Source organism: Stylophora pistillata, chromosome 1 (genome assembly GCF_964205215.1).
Source record: "Stylophora pistillata chromosome 1, jaStyPist1.2, whole genome shotgun sequence".
Lineage (NCBI taxonomy): Eukaryota > Metazoa > Cnidaria > Anthozoa > Scleractinia > Pocilloporidae > Stylophora > Stylophora pistillata.
The window spans coordinates 45365062-45389596 of NC_142519.1; the positions used below are offsets into that span (position 1 = coordinate 45365062).

The 24535-nt window shown below is 37.7% G+C and overlaps 1 protein-coding gene and 1 long non-coding RNA gene across 2 annotated transcripts in view; both read right to left on the bottom strand.

The window, feature by feature from the left end:
• Nucleotides 1–1376: 1376 nt before the first annotated feature.
• The window catches only part of LOC111318949 (uncharacterized), a 119537-nt gene continuing 96378 nt past the window's right edge, over nucleotides 1377–24535 (bottom strand). The window contains exons 19-28 of the mRNA XM_088759153.1: nucleotides 13816–13887; nucleotides 13278–13349; nucleotides 11966–12040; nucleotides 11470–11541; nucleotides 10206–11166; nucleotides 9521–9602; nucleotides 9367–9435; nucleotides 8283–8588; nucleotides 3519–3810; nucleotides 1377–3192 (exon numbers count right to left, since the gene is read on the bottom strand). Of these exons, the coding sequence (XP_088615279.1) occupies nucleotides 3521–3810; nucleotides 8283–8588; nucleotides 9367–9435; nucleotides 9521–9602; nucleotides 10206–11166; nucleotides 11470–11541; nucleotides 11966–12040; nucleotides 13278–13349; nucleotides 13816–13887 (1999 nt within the window). The 3' untranslated portion in view covers nucleotides 1377–3192; nucleotides 3519–3520. The remainder of the gene's footprint in view (nucleotides 3193–3518; nucleotides 3811–8282; nucleotides 8589–9366; nucleotides 9436–9520; nucleotides 9603–10205; nucleotides 11167–11469; nucleotides 11542–11965; nucleotides 12041–13277; nucleotides 13350–13815; nucleotides 13888–24535) is intronic.
• On the bottom strand, nucleotides 19640–24156 carry LOC148742732 (uncharacterized). Its single transcript, XR_016000838.1, has 3 exons — nucleotides 23182–24156; nucleotides 21509–21580; nucleotides 19640–19711 (listed from the first exon to the last, which is right to left on the bottom strand). It is a non-coding gene; the product is annotated as an uncharacterized LOC148742732 (long non-coding RNA).

Below are 24535 nucleotides of genomic sequence, written 5' to 3' on the forward strand. Positions count from 1 at the left end.
ATTAGTTTTAGCGAACTGTTCAAACTTGTCGTGGAACCGCCAAAGGGTATTTTAAGGCCCATATCTCCAACTAGCAACCACTTTTGGTCATAACTCCTCTCTTGGTAATGGAAGCCATTACTTGAGTGCTCACGAAAGAATTAAATTGTTAGTTTCTCATCGTTACTTGAAAGGCGCTCTTGGTGGTATATAAAATTTGAGTTTCTCTCGCCTTACAACTTGAAGTAAATACAGTTAGTTTCACACTAGTTGCTCTAATTGGTCGTTTCTAGATATTAAAGCAAGAATTTCTTACCTTTAGATTGATAGATAAAAAGTGTTAAGTAAATATCGGACCAGCTAGGACAGGCAGATTCACCGACTTGGCTCAAAGTTTGCATATAAACTTGGTTAGGGGTGCTTATCACGAAATGAATATTTTAAGATTGAAATTTATTTTACTTGGGAAATTACGGCTCACGGCCTCTTGGAGCCCCTCTGGGACATGGAAATGAGGCTGACCAAGAGCAAATTTTCAATTTCTGGGTTTTCTTTTGCATTGCTTACCTACTTTTGTATCTGTTTATATTATAAACAAAATCTGCCACTCTTCCTCTCTGTTTTGAAAAAGTAAATTTTGTAGTAAGACATATAAGGAGGGGTTGAAACACGGCATTCAATTTACTCAGTTTTAGGTGCTGTAAGGTCCCTGAAAAATACCATGAGTTCAGAAGCTTGTAGCACCGTTGGTTTGTCGAGTTAGAACAACCTGTTAGTTTTCTAAAAGGATATCTGTAATAGGTTATTTGCAGCAGAAAAATCAGAGCTGGGAGATTTCAATGCACTCCTACACCACCTAGTAGAATATGATAAGGTTCGTGGACGTTTTAGTCGCAGCCTCTTTAGAAGCAGTCCGGTCCAAGTTGGTATAAGTCCACAATAATGGGTGACATTGTTCAGAGAAATTAGATGCTGATCATTTTTAGGGGTCAATAAAGATAGTTATTTAGAATAAACCGCGATTTTTTATGGTTTATATATTTAGTCAGTCTAGCGAATCATGAGTGAGATATTAATAGATATTATTAATATCTTACCATAATGGCTTAGCCATTATGGTATATGAGCCAATATACGATAATCTAATATCTGTACATTGTAACATCCGGTTTCTTGTTACAAAATAAAGTAGAGAAGATTTCTCTAATATCTTGGGGGCGTTTTTTTTTTTTAATAAGACAATTATTCCACTCACGCTTGTTGGATATGAGATGATTATAGCCAACTGGGCGCTACGCGCCTCGTTGGCTATCTATCATCTCATATCCAACGCGCGCTCGTGGAACAATTGTTAAGTATATGCATAAGTAATTTATCAAAAGTAACTTCAGATCGGATAAATATAATTCATGGCTTTAATCATTGTAATACAACACAGCCATCTACTAAACATATTAGCTGTTGCCATTGTGATGACAGAATTATGAGTAAGATGAGTAGGTAGCTTCAGATTGAATAAATAAGATTAATGGCTTAGCAGTGTAGCACAACGCAACCATCTACAAAATTATAAGATGTTACCATTGTAATGAAAAATGAAAAACTCACGAGTAATATATCAATAGTAACTTGAAATCGACGGTAACCTCAGCTTGAATAAACATGATTCATGGCTTAGCATTGCTATACAACACAGCCTGCTACTGAATGCTTACAATAGGTAAGATATCGATGATAACTTCAAATTGAATAAATGCCAATTATGGCCGAGCATTGCTATACAACAACTATCTACGGAATATATCATAAAGCTCTAAGATTGAATTAGAGAAATCATAAGTAAGATGGCAATAATGATGGCAACTGATTTCAATTGAATAATTATGATTCCTGGCTTAGCATTGTAATACAACACAGCCATTTATAGAGTATCTCAGATGTTTAGGTTGAATTGAACAAATTATAAGTATAAGGTATTGATATCAGCGTTCGATCGAATAAATACGATTCATGGCTTAGTAATGTAATACAAAACAGCCATGAACTAATTATATGAATTGTTTAGATTATATTAAACAGCTTGAGTGAGAAATCGATGATAACTTCAAACTATAATCAAGTAGATACAATCTATGGTTTCGCCTTGTTATACAAAAGGTCTCTCAACTGAATATGTGAAATATTTAGGTTGTAATGAGCAAATCATAAGCAAGGTATTGATATCAGCGTTAGATTGAATAAATATGATTCATAGCTTAGGACTGCCAAACAAAACAACTATCCACTTAATTATAAAATTTCATCATTTTTAACAAATGACAAGTAAATAAGGAGTGACAAATAATCTGGCAGCCTCTAGTTCGCCTGCTGTTCCGATCAGACCCAATATATCAAACACCTCCACTGCTACTTTTTCTGCATCTAACACTGACTTAACTGAAATTAAAATTACATCTGAAAGAAGTATATAGAAGACTACTCAAAGGTTAACTATAAAGAAAAAATCCTTACAGATTTATGTTACGGGTAAGCGTGTCCGCCTCGAGTCGGCAACTTTATACGACCCTCCAAAAATGGTCAGGAAACATTTTATATTTTAAATTACTCGCTCGCTACTGAAGTATGATCTGAATTAATACTATTGTAAAGGACAGAGATGGGTCTCTATAATAGTTAAGCTATAACAGTTCAAGGCTTATCAACGGCTGAAGGAACGTAACATACTTTTGATCTCTAATAGTACATGCACAAAATGCCACATTTACTGCCAAACCTCAAGCTAAACAAGACATTGGCGTGTAAACAAGTATCCCTAGCAACTAATAATTTAAAATGACTCATTTTATTACATTTAGCCTATCGAATTTTTAACTGGTATGTATAGTAGGATCCGGGCACTTCTATTTTCACATAAAACAACAAGCTTATATTTTGACACTATTTAAGAAAACTACTGTTTCGGTATTTCAGAGTCACTATATGCGTCTTGATAGAACCAAACACCTACTTAATTGGTTTTAAAGCTAATTTCTTATAAATAAAATGGATTCATCTGAGAATACGATGTTGTTGATTACACTCTCGTTTCTTTTATGCCGTCGAGCGCTTCGTAAAACTGATCAAAATCGCTGTCATCGTGAAACGTGGCCAGCGGTGCTCTTGGAGACTCTCGCCCGGAGGCTGCTGGCAGATTTTCATTTGTTAGGTTTTTATCTGTTACATAGTAACATGACCCAAGGATAAAAGAAGTTATTCAGCAACTTTCCCTGTGTTAAATACTTACTCTCTTCTCAGACTTATTCATAGCGAGAATGTTAGACAAAGTGGGGTACCGTAGTGTAAAAGCTCTTCAACTGTTCGAATAAACCACTTAACGTAATTTAGCAAGGAAAACAAGGTGACGAAATTTGAGATACTAACAATTTGTGCAAGGTATGATGATGAGACGTTGTTTACCATTAGTCCTCTAAATTGGTGAAAAGATCTCAATATATCAAAGTTCTTATTTTTCAGAAGAAGCAGAGGGTTATTAAACATACCCTTATTCACGATAAACTGTTCGTCTTCCCCAGCTTAATGGCTTGACAGGCTCGTCTTCGACGTCATCTTCGTGCTGTTCTTCAGATTCTTCTTCTTTTTTTTCAGGTTCGTCTTTCTTCTCTGATGGATCCTCGTGTTTATCCTGTGGTTTTTCAACCTCTTCAGTCTCATCTCTCTCTTCAGGCTCTTCATGATTGGTGTGCTCTACGATTTTCTCATCTTCACTTCGATCTTTGGACTCGTCATTACTGTCATCGCTATCATCACTCTCTAGGTCTTGCTGGATTTGAACTATAAAGAAAAAAGTTCAAAGATAAAAAGTGCACTGTGCCACGGGTGTTACCTCCTGTAGTACCAGCCACATCATACCAGTTCCAATCAAAGGGTACGTTATAACAATTGAGTGTTCTTTGATAAACATGAACTCTGACAGATGGGCGACAGTCTTTATTGAAACAGTAAAAGAAAAAAAAAGCAATGTTGCAACGCAGTTTCTCCATTAAATATTCGCGGCATTTACTAGTTCCAAACCACATGAAATGTTTGCCCAGTTTAATGAATTTAAACCTTAAACATTCGTTGGATATCGAAATCATCTTGTGGCTAAAGCAGATAACCAAAGTAAAATTAAAAAGTAGCAATCGCAAGTCTTCTCTAGATAAAATGGCTGTTTTAATAATGACAAACACTTTTTCAACTACAGCTGACAGCGTGGCATCTTAAAGCGAGGACCACGCGCATGCGCAAACCGAGTCACCGGAACCGTCGGAATGAACTGGATATTACAAAAACCATGCCTTTGTCGTTAATAGAGAATTTTTATTTTATTTTCAAATCTGTAAAAGTCCCCCAGCTGCAATTTGTGCTCGAATTTGTACATCACAGATGAAATTTCAACCTTGCATTATCGTTGTTTTTTACGCAGGGTAAGCGTTACACTGTAATTTCTGTCAGTTCAATTAAGAGCTGTTTGATATTTTATAGTTCTCAAAACGTTCTTGAACTTTATTGATTTTCCAAATTAACGGATATGAAAAACTTGTATCAAGGCGTTTTAATTCATTATATAACCTTAAACTCGTATGATGCACGATCCTCGCAGTAGAGAGCGCTATTTATGCAATAGCGAAAATCAGACCTGAAAAAAATCAGGCCTGTACGGGATTCGAACTACTGACCTCTGCGATACTAGTGCAGCGCTCTACCAATTGAGCTAACAAGCCAACTGGGAGCAGGCCGTTAAGTTGATTCGTAATCAACCCGTGATGATAAATCAGATACAATGAATACATGAAGTTCATATATTTTGAACTGCGGTAGTAGATACGTATGATGCACGATCCTCGCAGCAAAGAGCGCTGTTCATGCAAAAGCGAAATTCAGACCTGAAAAAAATCAGGCTTGTACGGGATTCGAACCACTGACCTCTGCTATAGTAGTGCAGCGCTCTACCAATTGAGCTAACAAGCCAACTGGGAGCAGGCCGTTAAGTTGATTCGTAATAAACCCGTGATGATAAATCAGATACAATGAATACATGAAGTTCATATATTTTGAACTGCGGTAGTAGATACGTATGATGCACGAACCTCGCAGTAGAGAGCGCTATTTATGCAAGAGCGAAAATCAGACCTGAAAAAAATCAGGCCTGTACGGGATTCGAACCACTGACCTCTGCGATACTAGTGCAGCGCTCTACCAATTGAGCCAACACGCCAACTGGGAGCAAGCTGTTAAGTTGATTCGTAATAAACCCGTGATGATAAATCAGATACAATGAATACATGAGGTTCATATATTTTGAACTGCGGTAGTAGATACGTATGATGCACGAACCTCGCAGTAGAGAGCGCTATTTATGCAATAGCGAAAATCAGACCTGAAAAAAATCAGGCCTGTACTAGAGCGCTGCACTAGTATCGCAGAGGTCAGTGGGTCGAATCCCGTACAGGCCTGATTTTTTTCAGGTCTGATTTTCGCTCTTGCATAAATAGCGCTCTCTACTGCGAGGATTGTGCATCATACGTATCTACTACCGCAGTTCAAAATACATGAACTTCATGTATTCATTGTATCTGATAACCTTAAACTATACATTATTGTTATTGTTGATGGAGGGGAGGCATCAAAATTTTAGTTTCTGTCAGCAATTGCAAAACGAAGAACTACTTCATTTCAAGTGTAAGTCAGGCGTATGTGTACATGTATTCAGGGAAGATGCGATGGCGTTCAAACCACCGAATTGGCTCAAAGGTGGCAGAAAGTTATCAAAATTATCAGGACTTTGGAAAAAATGACTGAATTCCCTGGGACGTATGAGGTCGTACTGAGAGAACTTGTATTTTCCCTTTTTCTGGCGTAATTGATAAGCTTACTTTACTTTGCTCCAATGACGAGCAGAAAAGCTATCCGGAAATTCAATCCACTTCGCTATGTTCCATGTTTATCATATCTATAGATCTCCCCACGTAACAAACTGCTCAAAACTGTCTCCTTTTCCTCCTATACTTCTCCCTAAAGTTGTGACAGCTTTTCTCGGTTTTAGAAAAAGTCCTTCCTACATGCGTAGTGGAAGCCCTTACTTTAGTACTCCAAAACAATGGTACACATTTTGGACAATTGATTTCATTATCCTTGGTGATGCGAAATGAACATTGAACCCAACGACCAACACTAAGTGAACACTTAATGCAAATTCATATTGTGAAAATACTGTTTGAAAAGAATACAAGAAAATGTAATATGTAATAGGAGTTGGATAGTTTATGTATGCGTTTTTCACCCATACGTCCAAGTCCATTGTAAATTTGTTTCTCATTTGTCCTACTGGAGGTTGAATCAGTCTTAAATCTCTCCTTATATTACTTACGGATTATCTGTCTAAGGCCAGAGCCCCGTTTCTCCAAAGTCCTTGTAACTTAACGGACCCGTAAAGCTGTTTTGTTAATATTCAAGATGGGGATTTCAAAAGTTTTGAAAATGACACAATAGAGCTATTCGCTAAAGAAACAAAAAGGACTGGTTTGGTTGCCAGAACCTGCTTTCCTACCCTTTAAATTTTGATTTTAAAACATGGCTTCAGGCCAGTTAAGGTACCGGCACTTTCGAGAAACGAACTCCAGGCCTGTAAGTCTTACCTAAATAATATCTTAATGTTACTAAAACACGCAATACGTTTCATGTACTTCGCAAAGAAAAATGAACATACCATTCCATTGTTTATTAATGCTAAGATTTTACCTCTGAAGGTTTTGTACTACAAAACTTTATCTGAGTTGATGCACGACGTTAGCAATGCTTCTGCCCCAATTAATATACGTAATTTATTTACGAAAACGTCAAGTACTATTCTTATAACACACGCTCATCTACTTCAGATAATTTTTACATAAATACTTCAAGACTTGAAATACAGAAAAACGCCTTTTCAAGGATTGGTGCTAAACTATGGAATGAAATACCTAACTCTCTGAGAGGGCTACCAAAGAAGTCCTTCAAACTCAGAATTAAAAACAAACTTCACTTAAGTATACTCGACGATGAAGACTCTTTCATTGAGGTTCGCAAAATCATCTCTAAGCTAAATTAAAATGTCAGTAGTACGGTAGTAGTAGGGGGAAGGGAAGAGAGAGAAACAAACAAACAAGCAAAATATTTTCTATTCAATCACATTCTTTTCCTTCTTTTCTTTTCTTTTTATTTTATTAATATTAATAGTAATAAGCTAATGATGGACTGTAGCTATTGATGGGCTGGCCCGCTCAGACTAGCATAGCTATATGCGGGCCGGTCCGACTTTAAATGTATGTTTTTATGTAATAATAATAAATGATGATGATGATTTTAAAAGTGATTCACAATCTGATGAATCATGCATCCTCCCAGAGAGATGTCGCTGAACTGAATATAAAGCTTTGTTTAGTTACAGTATGGTTTTTTTTTACATAGTTTCCTGTTAACTTTCATAAATGAACCTCCCCTGGAAGAAACTTATCTCACTGATGTTACTCAAAAGTGCCGCATGATTTTTCTTCTAATCAGCTTTCCACTGGCATGTTTAAGATGAATTGGTTGCTTCTGTCTACTTCGTATTAAAAAAGGCCTAGCTTTTCCCAAAAGTTTATCAATAGGAGGTATTTTGTTTTCAAGAGGATGCTCCAATTGTCTTTTTATTTTTTTTTCCATTTGGAGCGAATATGTTAATCTTCAGTTCTGGTTTTTCTGAGGCATACAAGAGGAGGAGAGAACTCAGCAAAAAAAAAGATAAAGTGAGGATACAATGAGATTAGGCCCTCAAAGGAATGCTGAGCATTACCCTGATGACAATATCCTATATCTTACTATGACTATTTCATATGCAATTGCTATCCATTTCTCATATCGTTTTGGATCTTCACGAATCCTCATAGAGGAGCACTAACGATTTTCTCCCCGGTGATAATTCAGGGCACATTTAGTAATATGAATGACAGCTCTAACGTTTAGTATTGTGATTCCTTCCCCCTACACGTTTGCATAAGCTTCTACAAAACTTATTGTTAATCGTTACTTTACAACAAATCAGAATGAACGAATGAATATGAATCATCACATCCAGCTTCTAATGGTATGTAGTTAAGTAACTGAATATGATTAATGGCTTATGAATAAGCCGTATTAGTGTCCTTATGAATAAGGGAGCGCATAAATAGATTTGAATACCTAGATTTGGAGTGAATGATAGCGTAAACAAATTTCATTTTTTTAAGGAACCTAAGCCTCACCTTCATCAGTAGATTGGTCCTGATCCCCTTGAAAATCTGTTTGAAACTCTTCATATTCAGAATTTGCTGCAACGTCTTTCTGGGACTGTTTATGATCTTTAGTCTCCGTCTTCATTGCTGCTATCTTGTCGATAGAGTCGGTAGGCTCAGTTTCCGGCTGTTCTGGCCTGGCAGGCTCTTTGTGTTTCGTGTTCAGCTTCCATTTACATGTATCTTGGGGCTCAGTATGTTCTAGACATGAGTGATTATGTTTATGGACCTCCTCTTGCTTTTTTTCAGGTTCCTCTTCGGCTTCTTTGTATGGTCCTGAGTGGAACATGTAAATTTAAGAGATTAGTAAATGCCAGTCGTGAGATCAGTTTGTAGGCAAAGCGAATTACACAACATGATCACAAAGATAAAACTTGTAAATTTGTACTGTTGTTCCTCCATACTGAAATGTGTCCACTCGGTTGAATTTTTTTTTGCTTGCTTGTAAATGAGATTTGAGAAACAAATAAGACTACCCTCAGGCTCAAATACCATTTTGATCATTTGGGAGTTGTTCAGCGGGTTCTTCATCCTCAGCTTTCTCCAATTTCGGATTTGTTGGCTCCTTTCGTGTCTCCTTATTTTCGTTATGATCTTTATTTTGCTTCTCACTTTGTTCATGGGCGACACGATGTTTTAAACATTCGTTCCCGCGATCTATAATCACTGTTTGGTGATTTAGAATTAAAGGGAATGGTGCAGATTATATTTTTTTATAAAGATGAAATGGTCAATTGGGCTCTGATAGAATTTGATTCAATCGGTGTCATGTCTCTTCTTGGTTTTCTCCGATAAAATTTTCTAAGGATTTTGTAACATCGTCTAAGACGTGATCGGTAAAATGGCCAACAGTAATAGTGTAACATACACTACATTTTTAAATGCGTAATACCTTCCCCTCTTCTTAGAAACACTCATGGAGAAAGACAATGCTGATGCTTACTGAGGTCAATATTTGGGGTATAGATCCAATAGAGCATTGAGTGAACAAACCAAAGGATCCTTAAGCGAACAAAGTAAAACCAATATATCTTTCTTTTGTTGGTTCACATACCCTCTTCCCCTCCAGCAGCTCCGAAAGTCCTCATCTCCAAAGCCTGACCGTGACCCGGATCTCTCACATCTTAAATAGAAAAGTAATATAGAACTGAGTTGCCATCTTAGTTGGTGAGTATTAGCCAAAGAAAAACATCAGCGGAGGCCTATACCTTCTCCGGTTTGCGTTCGACTAAACTTTTCCATGAAATAGTTGCACAGCTGTTGCCATTTTGCTTTGAGAACATCTCGAACCTATATTTGGGACAGAAAAGTTTTCTTACCCTGAATTAAAGATTTAAATTAATGATAATATCAAAAAGCCATGCAAGATCATGTGAGATGGCCTTGTATCACTAAGTTTTAATGTGACAGAATGTATTCAGTTTGGTTTTTTTTCTCCTAGCTGAACTCTATCCCTTCGCGATATAATGTTTGACTTCTTATTACTTGAAATCTACAAAATATCTTCTTAAAACGCTTAATCAAGGATGTTGATATAGTAACTAGGGTAATCATTGGTGAAATCCTACCTAATACCAAAACACTATATGTAATGTAATATCCTAACATTGTAAGTAATGTGAAATCCGTGATACATCTAATGAATTCTTGAAAGCATATTTTGTTTAGAACCTTATAAGGTTATAAGGGGTAAGTGTTTAATTCTCCTTACTCTTCCCTAGTTGGTTTCGTCAATTGTTCAAGAGCTGATAAGTGTAGACTGCCATACTTTCATTTATATCTCGGTGATATGTTCGAGTGGTACATAACGTGTGCCAAGTGAGATGAAGTAGCAGATCTTTCATTTTTATGATAATTTTACAAAAACTAACATATTTTTCAAGAGATAATTACCTGTGTGGTGGACAAGGTGTATAGGATTGGATTGATGGCGGAGTTGAATGGGAGAACAAACACTGCGATCCACACGGCAAGATCTCCTGGTGTCCTGAACGACTTTTCCACAAGGGACCTGAGTCCAATAACAATGACTGGCATCCAGCAGATGCAGTCAGTCAGGATGATGAAAAACACCCGTTTGGCAAGAGCTGTCTCTCGCTGGGTATTGGCTGACATCGCCTGGACCCACAATCTGTGTATAACTATTACAAGATAAGCCACAACGACTAATGCAACAAAAGCCAAATTCAAGCCAACAAAGACAGCCACAGAATATTCCCAACCAGGTGCCTTATAGTCTGAGAGCTGAAGTGGAATACATACAACAGATCGGCCATAGTAATGATGACCTCCATTAGGGGCTTTAAAATACTGGATGCCAAATGTGGGAAGGAAAGCAAATATGAAACCGACAATCCAGATGATAAAGCACAAAGCATGAGCGGCTTTGTTGGTTAGTCCATCCATATTGAAAGGGAACACAATATTTTTAAGTCTGTCAGCAGAGATAAGAGAAATAAGCATCAAAGATACCTCGCTTGATAACACTGCGATTGCGCCAGTTATCTGGCATAACAGACTCGAACGCCAGCTATAGTCATGCAAGTAGTATTGCCCTGCCCAGATCGCATCCATCACACCTATGGTGATCAGATAAATACCCATTAACCCATCGGATACCGCCAAGTGCGTCAACATGATTGGCTGTGCAATATTTCTCTCCCTGTAGACCATTCGCCATGTGATGACAAACACAGCTCCAATCAGAGACATGATACCAACAACCCAAATACACTTCCTTGGGGCTCGATCTCTGAGCATATTCTCGCAACTGGCAAAGCTGTCGACATAGGCAAAATCGCAGTCCGCGTCCTCTTTTGTCAGGTGACAACACATCAGGTTGGTGTCTACAGTGCTAGGGTTCATAGAAAGAGTTTAAATTAATGAATCCCAAAGGAGAACACGTGCTTAAGAAATTACAGGTACTCAAATTTAAAAAGATATTTAAGGTATAATTCCCATCTGATCTAAGAATGAATTCTCATAACTTAACGTCCCACCATTGGGGGAATGGGAAAGTGCGAACCTTCATGGGTCTTCATATATGTCAATGGCGGGGATAGCGACGTTGTATGCACTACGTAGAGAGGTAGAGACGAATTAAGATTCTAATAAATCACCTCAACTAGGCACTGAGTGTGTACTTTAATTGACTTACGCTCTTATTAACTTCTTCATGTTAGAGAAAAAGCCTTCTGGTAGTTCCCGCATCTCGTTGGAATGAAAGTACCTGCAAGTTAGAAGAAAGCAATTCAGCTAAACTAGCAATGCTTCCTCGTGTTATACTGACAATGATCTCTTCAACCTGCTGTATCAGTTACTGAGAGGTCGCTTTCTACTTCCTCTGCTCTTTTTCGTACAATCTCCAATGATTATCAGATACCGAAACGTTATAAACCTTAGCAAAAGGAAACTGAAAGATGAGAACTCATTTATTGGGAAAAGCGAGCAACAGACGCTTCTGTTTTTTACCGAGTAATCCCATTTTTCCAGATTCGTGACAAGTTATTTGTCGGCTAATCACACAGGCATGGGCGTATTTACTTTGCCAACATACTTTGAATTCGCAACCAATCTAAGTTTTTACTGGATTCAGTTATAGAATTCAGTACTTTCGTATACGCTCTGAACAAACTCAGCTGGTTCATACTCACAAGAATCGAATGTTTGGCGCGACATCTTTGAATTGTTCATTAGTTACTTCAGTGATTTTGTTAAGATGAAAGCTCCTGAATAAGGATAAACCAATAAAAAGTGTACACGTTATACGAGTGTTGTATCATCCTTCGAAAACTGTTTACTTCAACTCAATTTGTCTCGTTTTGTTTAAAGTTAAATTTCCATTACATGAACGTCTCGTGTAGTGTATTATACTACGATAAAAAAATCTTTATAACCAATTCTACGCAGGTTCTAAAGAGGTCCTTCAGGTGGCTAAAGACTTTGTTAAACTGCATCAGTTAACTCTGATTGGTTTGCCTGACCTCATGATTACTCTAAGGGCTGAGAGGCTTTTTTCTAAATTAATATAGACTTCATCTTGTGAAGTATGTCACGGCATACCCTTTGTTTGAATCTTGAAGGAACCTGAAGTTGGGCTTCCCATAAAGTTCTTGCACTTTTAAAATTTCTTCCTGTCTTTCATAGGACCTTCATTCACCTTGGTGTCCATGCACTGAATAGAATGGGTCTTGCACGCGTACTCGGCTTATATTACCCTAAACCCATGGTATTGTTTCGAATAGCAGCCTGTTTGATGTACGTTCATTGTTGCACAGTGATAATTAACATGGTCGGAAGGATAACCTAGACTAAGATGATAATTCTTTTCATGTCTACTAGTGTCCGTGACCATTTCGGAGAAGACAGAAAATTTTATTCGCAATTATTCTGTGGTTTTTGCAAGCTTCCCGAGCATATACATGGAGATGTAGAGTAGGTAGAGTATTTTTAAGGGTATGGTGGTATTTAAATTCCATTTGATTGCATCGATTAATACATTCGTGATATCTGAGGTTTCCATACGCTGCAAAGTGAAGACATAGCCGGCAACTTCAAAAAGGCTTTAAACTATGCAATTTTCCCTTGGGATAACAGTAATTCAGGTTTCGTTTGTTGTCCTTCAGTCTATTATGAAAAGCAGTTCGTTCTACTTATAGTAAAAAATTTTTTATGAGAGTCTCACTGCTTTTGGAAGTCAGCCATATGACAAATGAATTTTGTTTGTTTTGAACTCTCCCATAAAAGCATTACCTCCTACTGTTATTAACGCACCTACATAACCCCTAGTTACGTGAAAGAAAACGCTGTGAGAGTTAGTTAAATTTTATTCGTATTTTTACAGATCATAATCACTTCGTCTAGTTCCCTAAAAACGCAAAATACCCAGCCATCTTGACTTAACGCTTGGTGAAAAACTCAATTTACTGTGCATGAGTACCGTAATACGAATTGGATGCCACTTACAGCCTTTTCAACTGAGTAAGGTTGCCAAAGATATCCAGGGGCAAGCGCTTAATCCTGTTGTTTGACAAATCCCTTCAGATAGTAATTGGAAGAAAGGCTAAGCTAACTGTCAAACAAATTTCAGTACTTGCTCTTCCTGACCCTTCCCGTGGCTGCTGAGTAAGGGTTAGAGGTTTATTATCCCCTAAGAGATTTTTTACTATTATGTATTTAGCATATGAGATAATGCCCAGAAAACTTGAACAGAGGTAAGGAATCAACAACATGGAGAAATATATAGAACGTAATGGCTAAATTGCTTCCATTCAGTAAAACTGTGAAATTCAGTAAAACTAGTGAAATCCCCGGCTCTTTCCGAGGAAATAATTAGAGTTTTTTTTTTAATTTTATAAATAAGAAAACACCATCTGGAGAGTATTCTGAGAGTATCTCAGGTGGAGGCAAAAGTGGCTGATGTGATTGAAAGCTAAGGTAATATATAGTGGATTATGATTTGCAAGAGTTGTAACTGGTTATCAATAGAAATAGCGCTACTCACAATTCTTTCAGCTTGGTGTTTGTGCTGAGAACACCTCGAGTCAAGTTGGGCAACTGGTTGTAAGATAGGTCCCTGACAATAAGACGTTGCACAGTTTTTTGGAAAATGTGTTAATTGCAAGGAAAGGGGAAGAAAACAGAGAGCAGAATACACGGGTTTAAAATGTCAAATTTTGTTTTCCGTAAATCTTAAGAAAAGGAAGAGGAGAAACAAGTCTAAGTCTACGACGCTTGTTCATCTTCTTCCATTTATTATCAACTGATTTATTGTCTCCGCCGAGTGGGATAATTTTGACATCAGCCGCTAAAATTTTAATCCGCCACTGGCTAATAATCTTAGAATATTATAAAAAAATTGGAGGTAATCGCAAACGATTGCAAGATAGAAATACATAAGTAGGTGTGAAAACCACGGGAAAAAGAAATTGATAAAATCTAAGCCCGAGTATTCTTCCTCTTTGTGTTAAATTTGATAGATTTGAAACATCATTGGCGGCATTTCTAACAAAAGTCTGGAATTGCTTTGGAGACTGGCGGAAAAACATTTAACTGAGAACAACTTTTTAACCGCAGTACTTTAATGACCATTTCAGAAAAGGTTGTTCAAAACAATCATTTCTAGCTAGGTTAAGAAGGCTCCTTTGGTGCATCATAATCCCGTGAATGATCACGCACCAATTTTCGTTACTACTCCAAGGCTCAGTTTTTGAATTTGCACAGCGTATTACACAGTAAAGTTTAAGTTAGCATTTAAACCTGATTTACGAAGAATAATATTAGTTACAGTTTCTCCAAGTCGGTCAATCCGTAAAATATGTTGCGGGGTAGCTTCTCGAGCTGGTTGCCGACCAAACGCCTAGGGTTTTAATAACAGAAACAGTCAACTTTCGTTTTCAAACTAGCCGATGAGAAATTGGCAAAGTCAAGAAACGCTAAAAATTAGGCTTTAAACTGTCCATTTCAAGTAAATTTTCTGAAAAAGTGTGAACACGAGAAACCGGGCAAAAAAATTTAACGGTAAGGCCAAATCGCTTGAGTTCCTTCCCATCCGTTCTCATACTCCATTTGACTCTAGACCTATTCGTAAGTTGGTGATCACTGAGGAATGTTTCTAAGAAAAAAATAATTTCTGAGTGCAATTCAGAGACTCTTAGGGCGCTTTCCATTTGTTATAACTGGCCGGTCGGACTAGTACGTCCGTAAATGAAACGCACCAGTTCTGAGAGCTGTTAGAACTGGTTCTGGCCAAAGTGGCCCTGCTAATGGACGAGGGCCCCTCAGTTCTCTCGGTCCTGCGCTGAACGCGGGAAGTGCACGGGAATTCTACGCATTGAAAATTGGCGGCAGGTTGATCGCAAACTCGTGGTGAGTATAGTATTTTATCCATTGTTTTGATTGAAAACAGGATTAATTGCTTTCCCTAAAATGCCTTAAAGAGGTCGTCAAAGAGCACCAAACTATTGATTTCCCTACGACGGGAAAAAAACCGACTTCTTCGACAAAGACAAATTATGAAAGAAAGCTGCATGGGATAAAGTTGGAGAGCAATTCAACACCAAGTCGTCAGTGAGAGTTACAGGAGAACAGTGGTCAAACAAATGGAAAAAATTAGAGGAAAAGTACAAAAAAGTAAGAGGGTACAACGCCAAAACGGGAAATGACATCGAGGAATGTGAATTTAATGACAAGCTATCATTTCTTTTCAGTAGTGACCCGAAGATTATTTCACCGGCGACTGTTTCCTCGTTGGTTACAGGAAGCACTGGTTCTACATCCACGGATGAAGACGAGGAATCGTCCTTGGCAAAAGCGGTTCCAAAGAAAAAAAGGAAACGGAGGTCGAAGTCATCGGCCGCGAGGGTAATTAATTTTCTGACGGAATGCAAAGAAGAAAAGAATGCACGAGGAGAAAATGGGTGTTATGGCTAGATTCCTGGACATTCTGTCAAAGAAGGAAGCCTAAAATATAAAGCTGAGAAACAATTTGCAGCAATGGTTTGAGACGGCAGCCTAGCAACCTTATCTTTTTTCTGTCAATCAAACAAGCAAGCATTGAGGAATAATCGGCTTTCGTTTTCCCCGTTTATTGGTTTTCTCCTCGTGTTGTTAAGTATTTATTGAACAAACCACTTTACAGACTATTTCCACTCGCGAAAATTTCTCTTGTATACCCGTGGAGCAGGAAAGCGCCTAAATATCTTGGCTATTTTCTGATCGAAAGTGTAAAAGGTGTCAAAGGTTAACCCGCGCAGTGCGACTTCCAAACTTTGAGCATTTCGGCTCGTTATTTGTTGGCATACTATTATACAAGGGAAGCCTTGTTCGAGAAATTTTTGTTTTACCCAGTTTGAAAGTACTTGATAGAGGCTTAAGTTCTGAACAATTATAATATTAACTTATAAGATCCAAGTGCTTGTATTTCTTGTTTGTCAGCGTTTAGTTACCTGACCTACGGTTGATGTAAGCTTACTAGAAATAAAAATATTACGCCTTTAAGCTTTAACTCTGTTTGCGCCGAGAAAAAAATACACATAATTGAAAAAAGCACAAATTCATCTTCTACATGGTTCTTAAAAGGAGTTTCCTCCTCCGGCGAAAGAAAGTCAAGAAAATGTTGGCGGAATGTTATAAACTTTCGTTGCTAAATCCGTCATGTTTTTTAAATCAGCTCTTGTGTGTATTCCACGCAAGAGCTGATTTCCCTAGGCCTTTCTATTTTGACGAGTTAGAGCCAGTTCCTTCGGGCCTGCCAGTTTTAACAAATGGAAAGTGCCATTATTCATATACCCGACTTTTGGGACCATGCTAAAATTTGCTGCTTTTACAAATGTTCGTGTCCCGGTCAGCAGGTAAAGAGAGCAGTCGGTTACTTTCCAAATGGGTATTGTTACAAAAGATGATTCTTACTACTCACAAGTATTTTAACACAGTTTGCCCGTCGAACAGATCCTCAGGTAATGTCTTCAACTTGTTGCTTCCTAGCCAGCTGTAAAATTATTGGCATTTACGAGAATTCCATAATTTTTACCGAATGAAGGGAATTAAAAAGGAATATTTTAAAAAGGTTACCTTACATGTTTGTGTTAGCAATAATTAATTAAACTATTCATCACTTGGTTACAATCCAGTAGATTTTGATCGATGGAATTAAAATAAGACAACAAGGAAGGAAACTCCAACCATTTTTAATTATGAATGAAGTTTGTTCTTTTTTGGGTCGTGCGGAAGGAGGAGGATTGGGGCACCCTACACCAAGGACTTGCTTCTTTTGTTTTCTTTTTACTGATTTTTCACTAATTCTTCTCAGTACTTACCGTTTGCCAATTTTTTTTTTTAATTTGCGTACGGTCTCAATGGTTTAAATAATCGAAAACGGTTACAGTTATCAAGGATGAAACTGGGAATATAATGACCAGTCAGCGAAGGCTCCTTTGATTTAGAGGATACTAGCCATTGCAGCGAGCATCAGAGAACTTTACTCACAGATCATATATCTTATGGGCCTTGAATACGTCACTTGCCAACGTCTCCAGTTTATTGAAGTCCAGGGTCCTGTGTTTGACATTACATTCATTTTCATAAATATGAAGTGTAAAGCTCTGCGTTTCAATGCCTTAATTTTTTTCCACTCACAACTTCGAAGACCATAAACTCTTTTCAAACAATAAAGTAGAAATGATCTACGATGGAATTAAAATTCTGGTTGTTGTCCACTGACATATATGTATTATGGGATTGTAAGCAGTTTGGAAGTATGGTCCTGTTAGCCTGGTATAGCACTAGAAAGATTCTGGTTCAAAAGGTTTTAATGAAGACTAAAAAAGAAAGATACAGGTCTAATCATTTTTGTAACTACAATGCAAAAGTTATCATACCTGTACGTACAAATAAAAGCGGCCATAATATTCTCTAACTAGGTAAAGAACACTTAGCGAAATACGCTATTTTTTTGAGCTACCAAAAACAAATTTCCAATCCTTGGAACTGATATGAATTCATTGTGCAGTTAATAATATGTGGAAAAATTTTCTGAGGTCGTGGTTATTGTGGTATTTCTTTATTGCCATAACGCAAAAGAGTATTTATTTCCTGTTGAATTTTGGAACTTCAGGGCTCTTGTATTTACGAGATCTAAAGAGTGAAATTGGATTCCGAACACACCACACTTACAGGTTTTTAAAGTCGCTACGCCAGCGTTTCCAGCGACTACGTTGACGAGAGGACAAATTCTTTGAATGTTTGATGTTCATGAATCTGCGGTGTAATAATAATAAGAAAAAACAGCTGGTACCAAGTTTGTTAAATCTTGTTTCTTTTAATGCACTGTTAATTCGGAACTGGAAGAAGAAGGCAATCATTATAAGAGCAGAAACTTCTGACTGGATAAATGTAGCTCTGTAAGTGGTAGTTTTGTTTCCGTGGCTAATAAAAAGACCACAACCTACAACCCCCTGGCTTGGGAGACGGTGGATTATATAAACGACATGAAAAGTAAAAAAATGAAAGAAGTTGGCTTCTGGTGTCCTAAGAAAGTGTCAAGTGAACCTACGATAACAAACTTATCATACTTATTTGTTATCATTAAAAAGGTGTATATTACACAGTGCGCCTAACCTACTCATGAGATAATACAGACCTTCACTTCCAATAACTCAGATATTAGAAGTGAAGGTCTGTAATATTTCATGGGTAGGTTAGGCGTACTTTGTAGCACCTTTTTAAAGATAAAAAATAAGTCTTCCATGATATGGAGCTGTTATGTAATTATCATGTAGTTTAATACAGTGTACATAAAACTAACAGAGGTCTTTGTAACTGTGGTTTTCCTTCATTGTCATTTTAGAGGCTATTTATTTTCAGTTGTGTTCGGTATGAAATGAAAAGTGACACTAAATTCTAAACCCACCACACTTACAGTTTTGTATGGTTGTTAAACAAGTAATCCCGACAAGGAAGTTGATCATAAGACAAATTCTTTAACTTGTTGTTGTTCAAGAATCTGAAGTGTCATCAAGAAAACCATTTATGAAAAAGTTGGTCCAATGTTTATCCTTTTATCTACTGTAATTATGGAATTGGAAGATGGTAGCAATTATCATAAGAACAGACACTTTGCTGACCGTAACGTGGGATAAATTAACACTCTGAAGGTAGCAATTCCGTTCTTGTGGCTATGAACTGATACACAGACCACAATCGGCCACGGCTTTAGATGATAGATTACACGGATAAACAAGAATTTAAAACAATGGAGTAATTGACGATGAACAAAGGAGAAAGTACTCTTAAAGTTATGTCGTGGTAGTCTATATTACTTTTGAACATTCAAAGTGTGTGTCATACTGATGGAGTGCCACCTTGGGAGTAAAAGTTTTCATCATTGGCAACCTGGAGTAAACGATACCGTCCCCGAGTCGAAGAATGCCAGATTTCTTCCTTTTCTGAAATTTTACCTAACATGCTAAGCAGTTGGTTACTACACCGCGTTTGGGAAAAGATCCCTAGATAACTATGGCCTATGTCACACAGCCATCGGGTTAAGAATGACACAAGAATGTCGAGAAACGAACAATTGCGTATACCAAATGGAGCATTGATATAAAATCATCAAGATTTTTAGAGCACAGGAAAAAAAGGGGAAAAAACAATTCCTTTACCACATACGTTTAAAGAACTATTTTTAAATTGAGTGATAAGCCTCTCTTAATCAATTGTGCTATTGTTATCTATGAAACCCAAATAGACGACTGGAAAGTCATCCAACTCTTGAACATAGGCACAGCTGCTATCAAATGTCACTTACACAATAAGGAAGTCTTACTTACAGCTCTCTAAGACGAGGATTGTGTCTGAAAGCTTGTGGAGGTAATTGCTCTAGTTGGTTATTGGACAAGTCACTACAAAACAAAAAATAAGGAAGTTTTGTGAATCATATTAACTTACTGATAATCAATTAGAGGTTAAGGTATGTTCATTATGAAAGTATTGTAAACTGTAGACTGCGAGCAGTCCTTCGTTTTCGGCGAAGTTTGGCACTCGGACAGAAGAAACTACAGCCTAAGAAAAAGAGATTACCTTTTGCGTCGCGCTTACAACGCATATAAATACGATTGGCTATCGCCTGAACATCTTTCATCTAGTGGTTTTGAGTGTCAAAGCTTGTTAATGCTCCAGATTAATCCTGGCTGATCACTTAAGGAATGTTGATTGTGGTTTCCGACAATTCGTTCGCTGAAACCAGAGCAGACTGTAGCTTGAAGCTCTTTTCGCTGGAAAGGACTTTCTAGCAATTTTGAAAACAGGCTCTAAAACAGAGCCTTGTCTGCCACTTTTTCGTCAAATATTACGAAAGTCTCCGACTGCCGGTCATAGTGATTTGAGAACCGTGATCGGCACTCCACCTCACGCAGCTTCTAAGTGTCAACTTATGGCTCCGTATTCTGAGCCCGAGCTTAAATCGAGCGCACGACATGTAATTTTTAAATTACTTCGGGATCTTTACCGCGATTGTTCCTTTCCCGGCCCGCCCTTCCTAATTGTCTTCTTGGGAGTTTCGTTGTTGAGACTCGACTTCGACTCTTAAACTGCGCAGGGTCAAACTCTTGGGCTCAGTCTATAGTCCTTTCTTTCCGAGCCCCTCACCCTCGGAGCTCCCCATGGCGTGCTTACCTCAATTTTTCTTTCCCGAACTTTTTTTTTGGACTCGCGCGACAAACTTTGTTGCAAACGAGGGACTGTTCATAGTCTTTAGCGTTGTATTTCGAAAAAAAGATGGGCCATATTGTAGATAAATGCTTAAAACCATCACAGAGAGTTTCATAATTGAAAATTTATGGGGCAGCAGCTTAAGCTACTGAGGGATATATTTGGTCTTCTGTAATTACAGACTTGTTAGTTTTTGAAACTGATCAAACAGTCTGGATGGCAAGTCCTTTAACTGGTTATTAAACAGGTCGCTATATTTGAAAAAAGACCACAACAGAGCTTTAAGGTGCCAGATATCACCGTAGAAATCTGCCTTTTCCTTTACTGCAGGCTCTTTTTCCGCAGTAAAGAGACGATCAAAGTAACTCTGAGCATAGTTATGCACTGAGACAAGTAATAATCTTACTCGTGTTGATTTTTTTTTCTGGCACGCCATTCTTCGGTGAGTTGTGCCATTTCTACATATAAATCATTGATTAGATGTTCCTTTTAGATTCCTGTAACATGTTTGTCATCGCCTATCACATTGAAAGGAAGACTAAGGGAAGAAATGGCCGATTTCGTTGGTTTTGCACCTCTTAAAACGCTCCCATCGTGTTGTTCACATGAAATCGGCGGTAAAAATAAACGGTTTATTTCAAAAAAAGTACATACAGGGCATTTGAAAATATGAAAATCCAGGTATCAGTGCAATTGCATGTAAAAAAGAATGCTTACAGCCTACAAAGCCAAATCGAGTAGTTTAAGTATTTAAATACTCCTGATGGTAATGTTTCTATCTCATTTCTTGACAAGTCCCTGTAACCGAGAAAGGACTTCATAGAAATTTCAGGCCTTAGTCATCTATGATTGAGATATTAGCAAAGTCTCTTAATGAAAGGGGGTTACTTCTCGTTAATTAAGTAGGGCGTTAGAGGGATTTCAAATTGCTCTTTTGGGCATCCTTATGAGTAGCGGCGGATTGGATTTATTTCAAGAAGGCTACTTACAGCCGACGAAGCCAAGTCATGTGATTGAAAACTCCTGGCGGTAATGTCTTTAACTGATTTTTAGACAAGTCCCTGTCACCAACATTAAACATAATACAAGTGTCAAGTCCTAGCACTCAATGACGATTAGGGCTATAGCAATATGCTTTCAAGGAAAACTAGTTAGTTTTTATCAAAAGGATAGGGTGGTAAGTATTACATGGTTATCTCCTGGTTATCCTTTTACATGGCAAGGAGAGTTTTCAGTGGAAATTTCTTTAAATCTTCTGTACGCATGAGTTTGCAAACATAAGATCGCAAGCGTCCGTTTCAAATGATTCTAATCAATTGACAATTGACAAAAGACTTCTAACGATAATGTCGTAATTTTGATTTTTTGACAAGTCTCTGTTCTGCTTATAAGGAGAGCGGCGTATTCATATTCCTTAAATTAATACGTAGGTATATATTACATAGTGATTTCTTGGGTATCCTTTTTCGTGGCAAATCTCATTTCCTTGAGAAAATCTTATTGGTAGAGAATCTCATAGGTATCCTTTTCTGAGGCACGAAGACTTCCTCGACAAATTCCGGTTAGTTTTCTCAGAAGTAATACTTCTGTTCGACGTGTTGATATTAATCAAGACAACGAACTAAATATTTTTACCACGGAAAACAAAGATTCGAAAGGCTAGATTAGAAAATCAGTCAATCAATCAATCAATCGTTTATTCAACCCTATTGTAGTTACAACTGAATTACAGGGGGCGGTCACGACATACATTTTGAAATTTGACGGTTACAAAATCAATATAGCTTTTGCATTTGCCAGTAGAGGCCTTATACGATTGTGAGCCTGAGCGCAAATTATAACCGTGGTAATAAACCAGCGGAACCTGAAAGAGACTACTAAGTGTTCCTGACACATGGAAGGAATTAGCAAAATTCACGCAAGCTTGTTTCCGCCAATCGCTAAGAATTTCAAGGTCAGCAAGATTTAGTGCGTCGCTATATCACCTTTTAATAATTTCTATCTTAAAAATGTTTGCAATTGCCTCAAACGTTTTATGAGCTTTTATAATTAGTAGGAGAAGGCTACGATAGTAAGAGGAAGAGGAGAAACAAGTCTAAGTCTAAGACGCTTGTTCATCTTCTTCCATTTATTATCAACAGATTTATCCTCTCTGCCGAGTGTGGATAATTTTGAAATCAGAATCTAAAATTTTAATCCGCCACTGGCTAATAATCTTAAAATATTATAAAACATTGAAGGTAATCGCAAACGATTGTAAGATAGAAATACATAAGTAGGTGTGAAAACCACGGGAAAAAGAAATTGATAAAATCTAAGCCCGAGTATTCTTCCTCTTTGTGTTAAATTTGATAGATTTGAAACATCATTGGCGGCATTTCTAACAAAAGTCTGGAACTGCTTTCGACATTGGCGGAATACATTTAACTGAGAACAACTTTTTAACCGCAGTACTTTAATGACCATTTCAGAAAAGGTTGTTCAAAACAATCATTTCTAGCGAGGTTAAGAAGGCTCCTTTGGTGTATCATAATCCCGTGAATGATCACGCACCAATTTTCGTTACTACTCCAAGGCTCAGTTTTTGCATTTGCACAACGTATTACAGAGTAAAGTTTAAGTTAGCATTTAAACCTGATTTACGAAAAATAATATTAGTTACAGTTTCTTCAAGTCGGTCAATCCATAAAATATGTTGCGGGGTAGCTTCTCGAGCTGGTTGCTGACCAAACGCCTAGGGTTTTTAATACAGAAACAGTCAACTTTCGTTTTCAAACTAGCCGATGAGAAATTGGCAAAGTCAAGAAATGCTAAAATTTAGGCCACAAACTGTCCATTTCAAGTAAATTTTCTGAAAAGGTGTGAACACGAAAGACCGGGCCTAAAAATTTAACGGTTAGGCCAAATCGCTTGAGTTCGTTCCCATTCGCTCTCATACTCCATTGGACTCTAGACTTATTCGTAAGTCGGTGATCACTGAGGAATGTTTCTAAAAAAAAAATAATTTCTGAGTGCAATTCAGAGACTCTTAGGACGCTTTCCATTTGTTATAACTGGCCGGTCGGACTAGTACATCCGTAAATGAAACGCACGAGTTCTGAGAACTGTTAGAACTGGTTCTGGCCAAACTGGCGCTGAACGCGGGAAGTGCGCGGGAATTCTACGCGTTGAAAAATGGCGGCAGGTTGATCGCAGACTCGTGGTGAGTATAATATTTTGTCCATTGTTTTGATTGAAAACAGGATTAATTTCTTCCCTAAAATACCTTAAAGAGGTCGTCAAAGAGCACCAAACTATTGATTTCCCCACGAAGGGAAAAAAACCGACTTCTTCGACAAAGACAAAGTATGAAAGAAAGCTGCATGGGATAAAGTTGCAGAGCAATTCAACACCAAGTCATCAGTGAGAGTTACAGGAGTACAAAAAGGTAAGAGGGCACAACGCCAAATAGGGGAATGACTTTGAGGAATGTGAATTAAATGACAAGATATCATTGCTTTTCAGTAGTGACCCGAAAACTATTTCACCGGCGACTGTTTCCTCGTTGGTTACAGCAAGCACTGGTTCTACATCCACGGATGAAGACGAGGAATCGTCCTTGGTAAAAGGGGTTCCAAAGAAAAAAAGGAAACGGAGGTCGAAGTCATCGGCCGCGAAGGTAGTCGATTTTCTGACGAATGCAAAGAAGAAAAGGATGGACGAGGAGAAAATGGGTGTTATGGCTCGATTCCTGGACATTCTGTCAAAGAAGGAAGCCTAAAATATAAAGCTGAGAAACAATTTACAGCAATGTTTTGAGACGGCAGCCTAGCAACCTTATCTTTTTACTGTCAATCAAACAAGCAAGCATTGAGGAATAATCGGCTTTCGTTTTGCCCGTTTATTGGTTTTTTCCTCGTGTTGTTAAGTATTTATTGAATAAACCACTTCACAGACTATTTCCACTCGCGAAAATTTCTCTTGTATACCCGTGGAGCAGGAAAGCACCTAAATATCTTGGCTATTTTCTGGTCGAA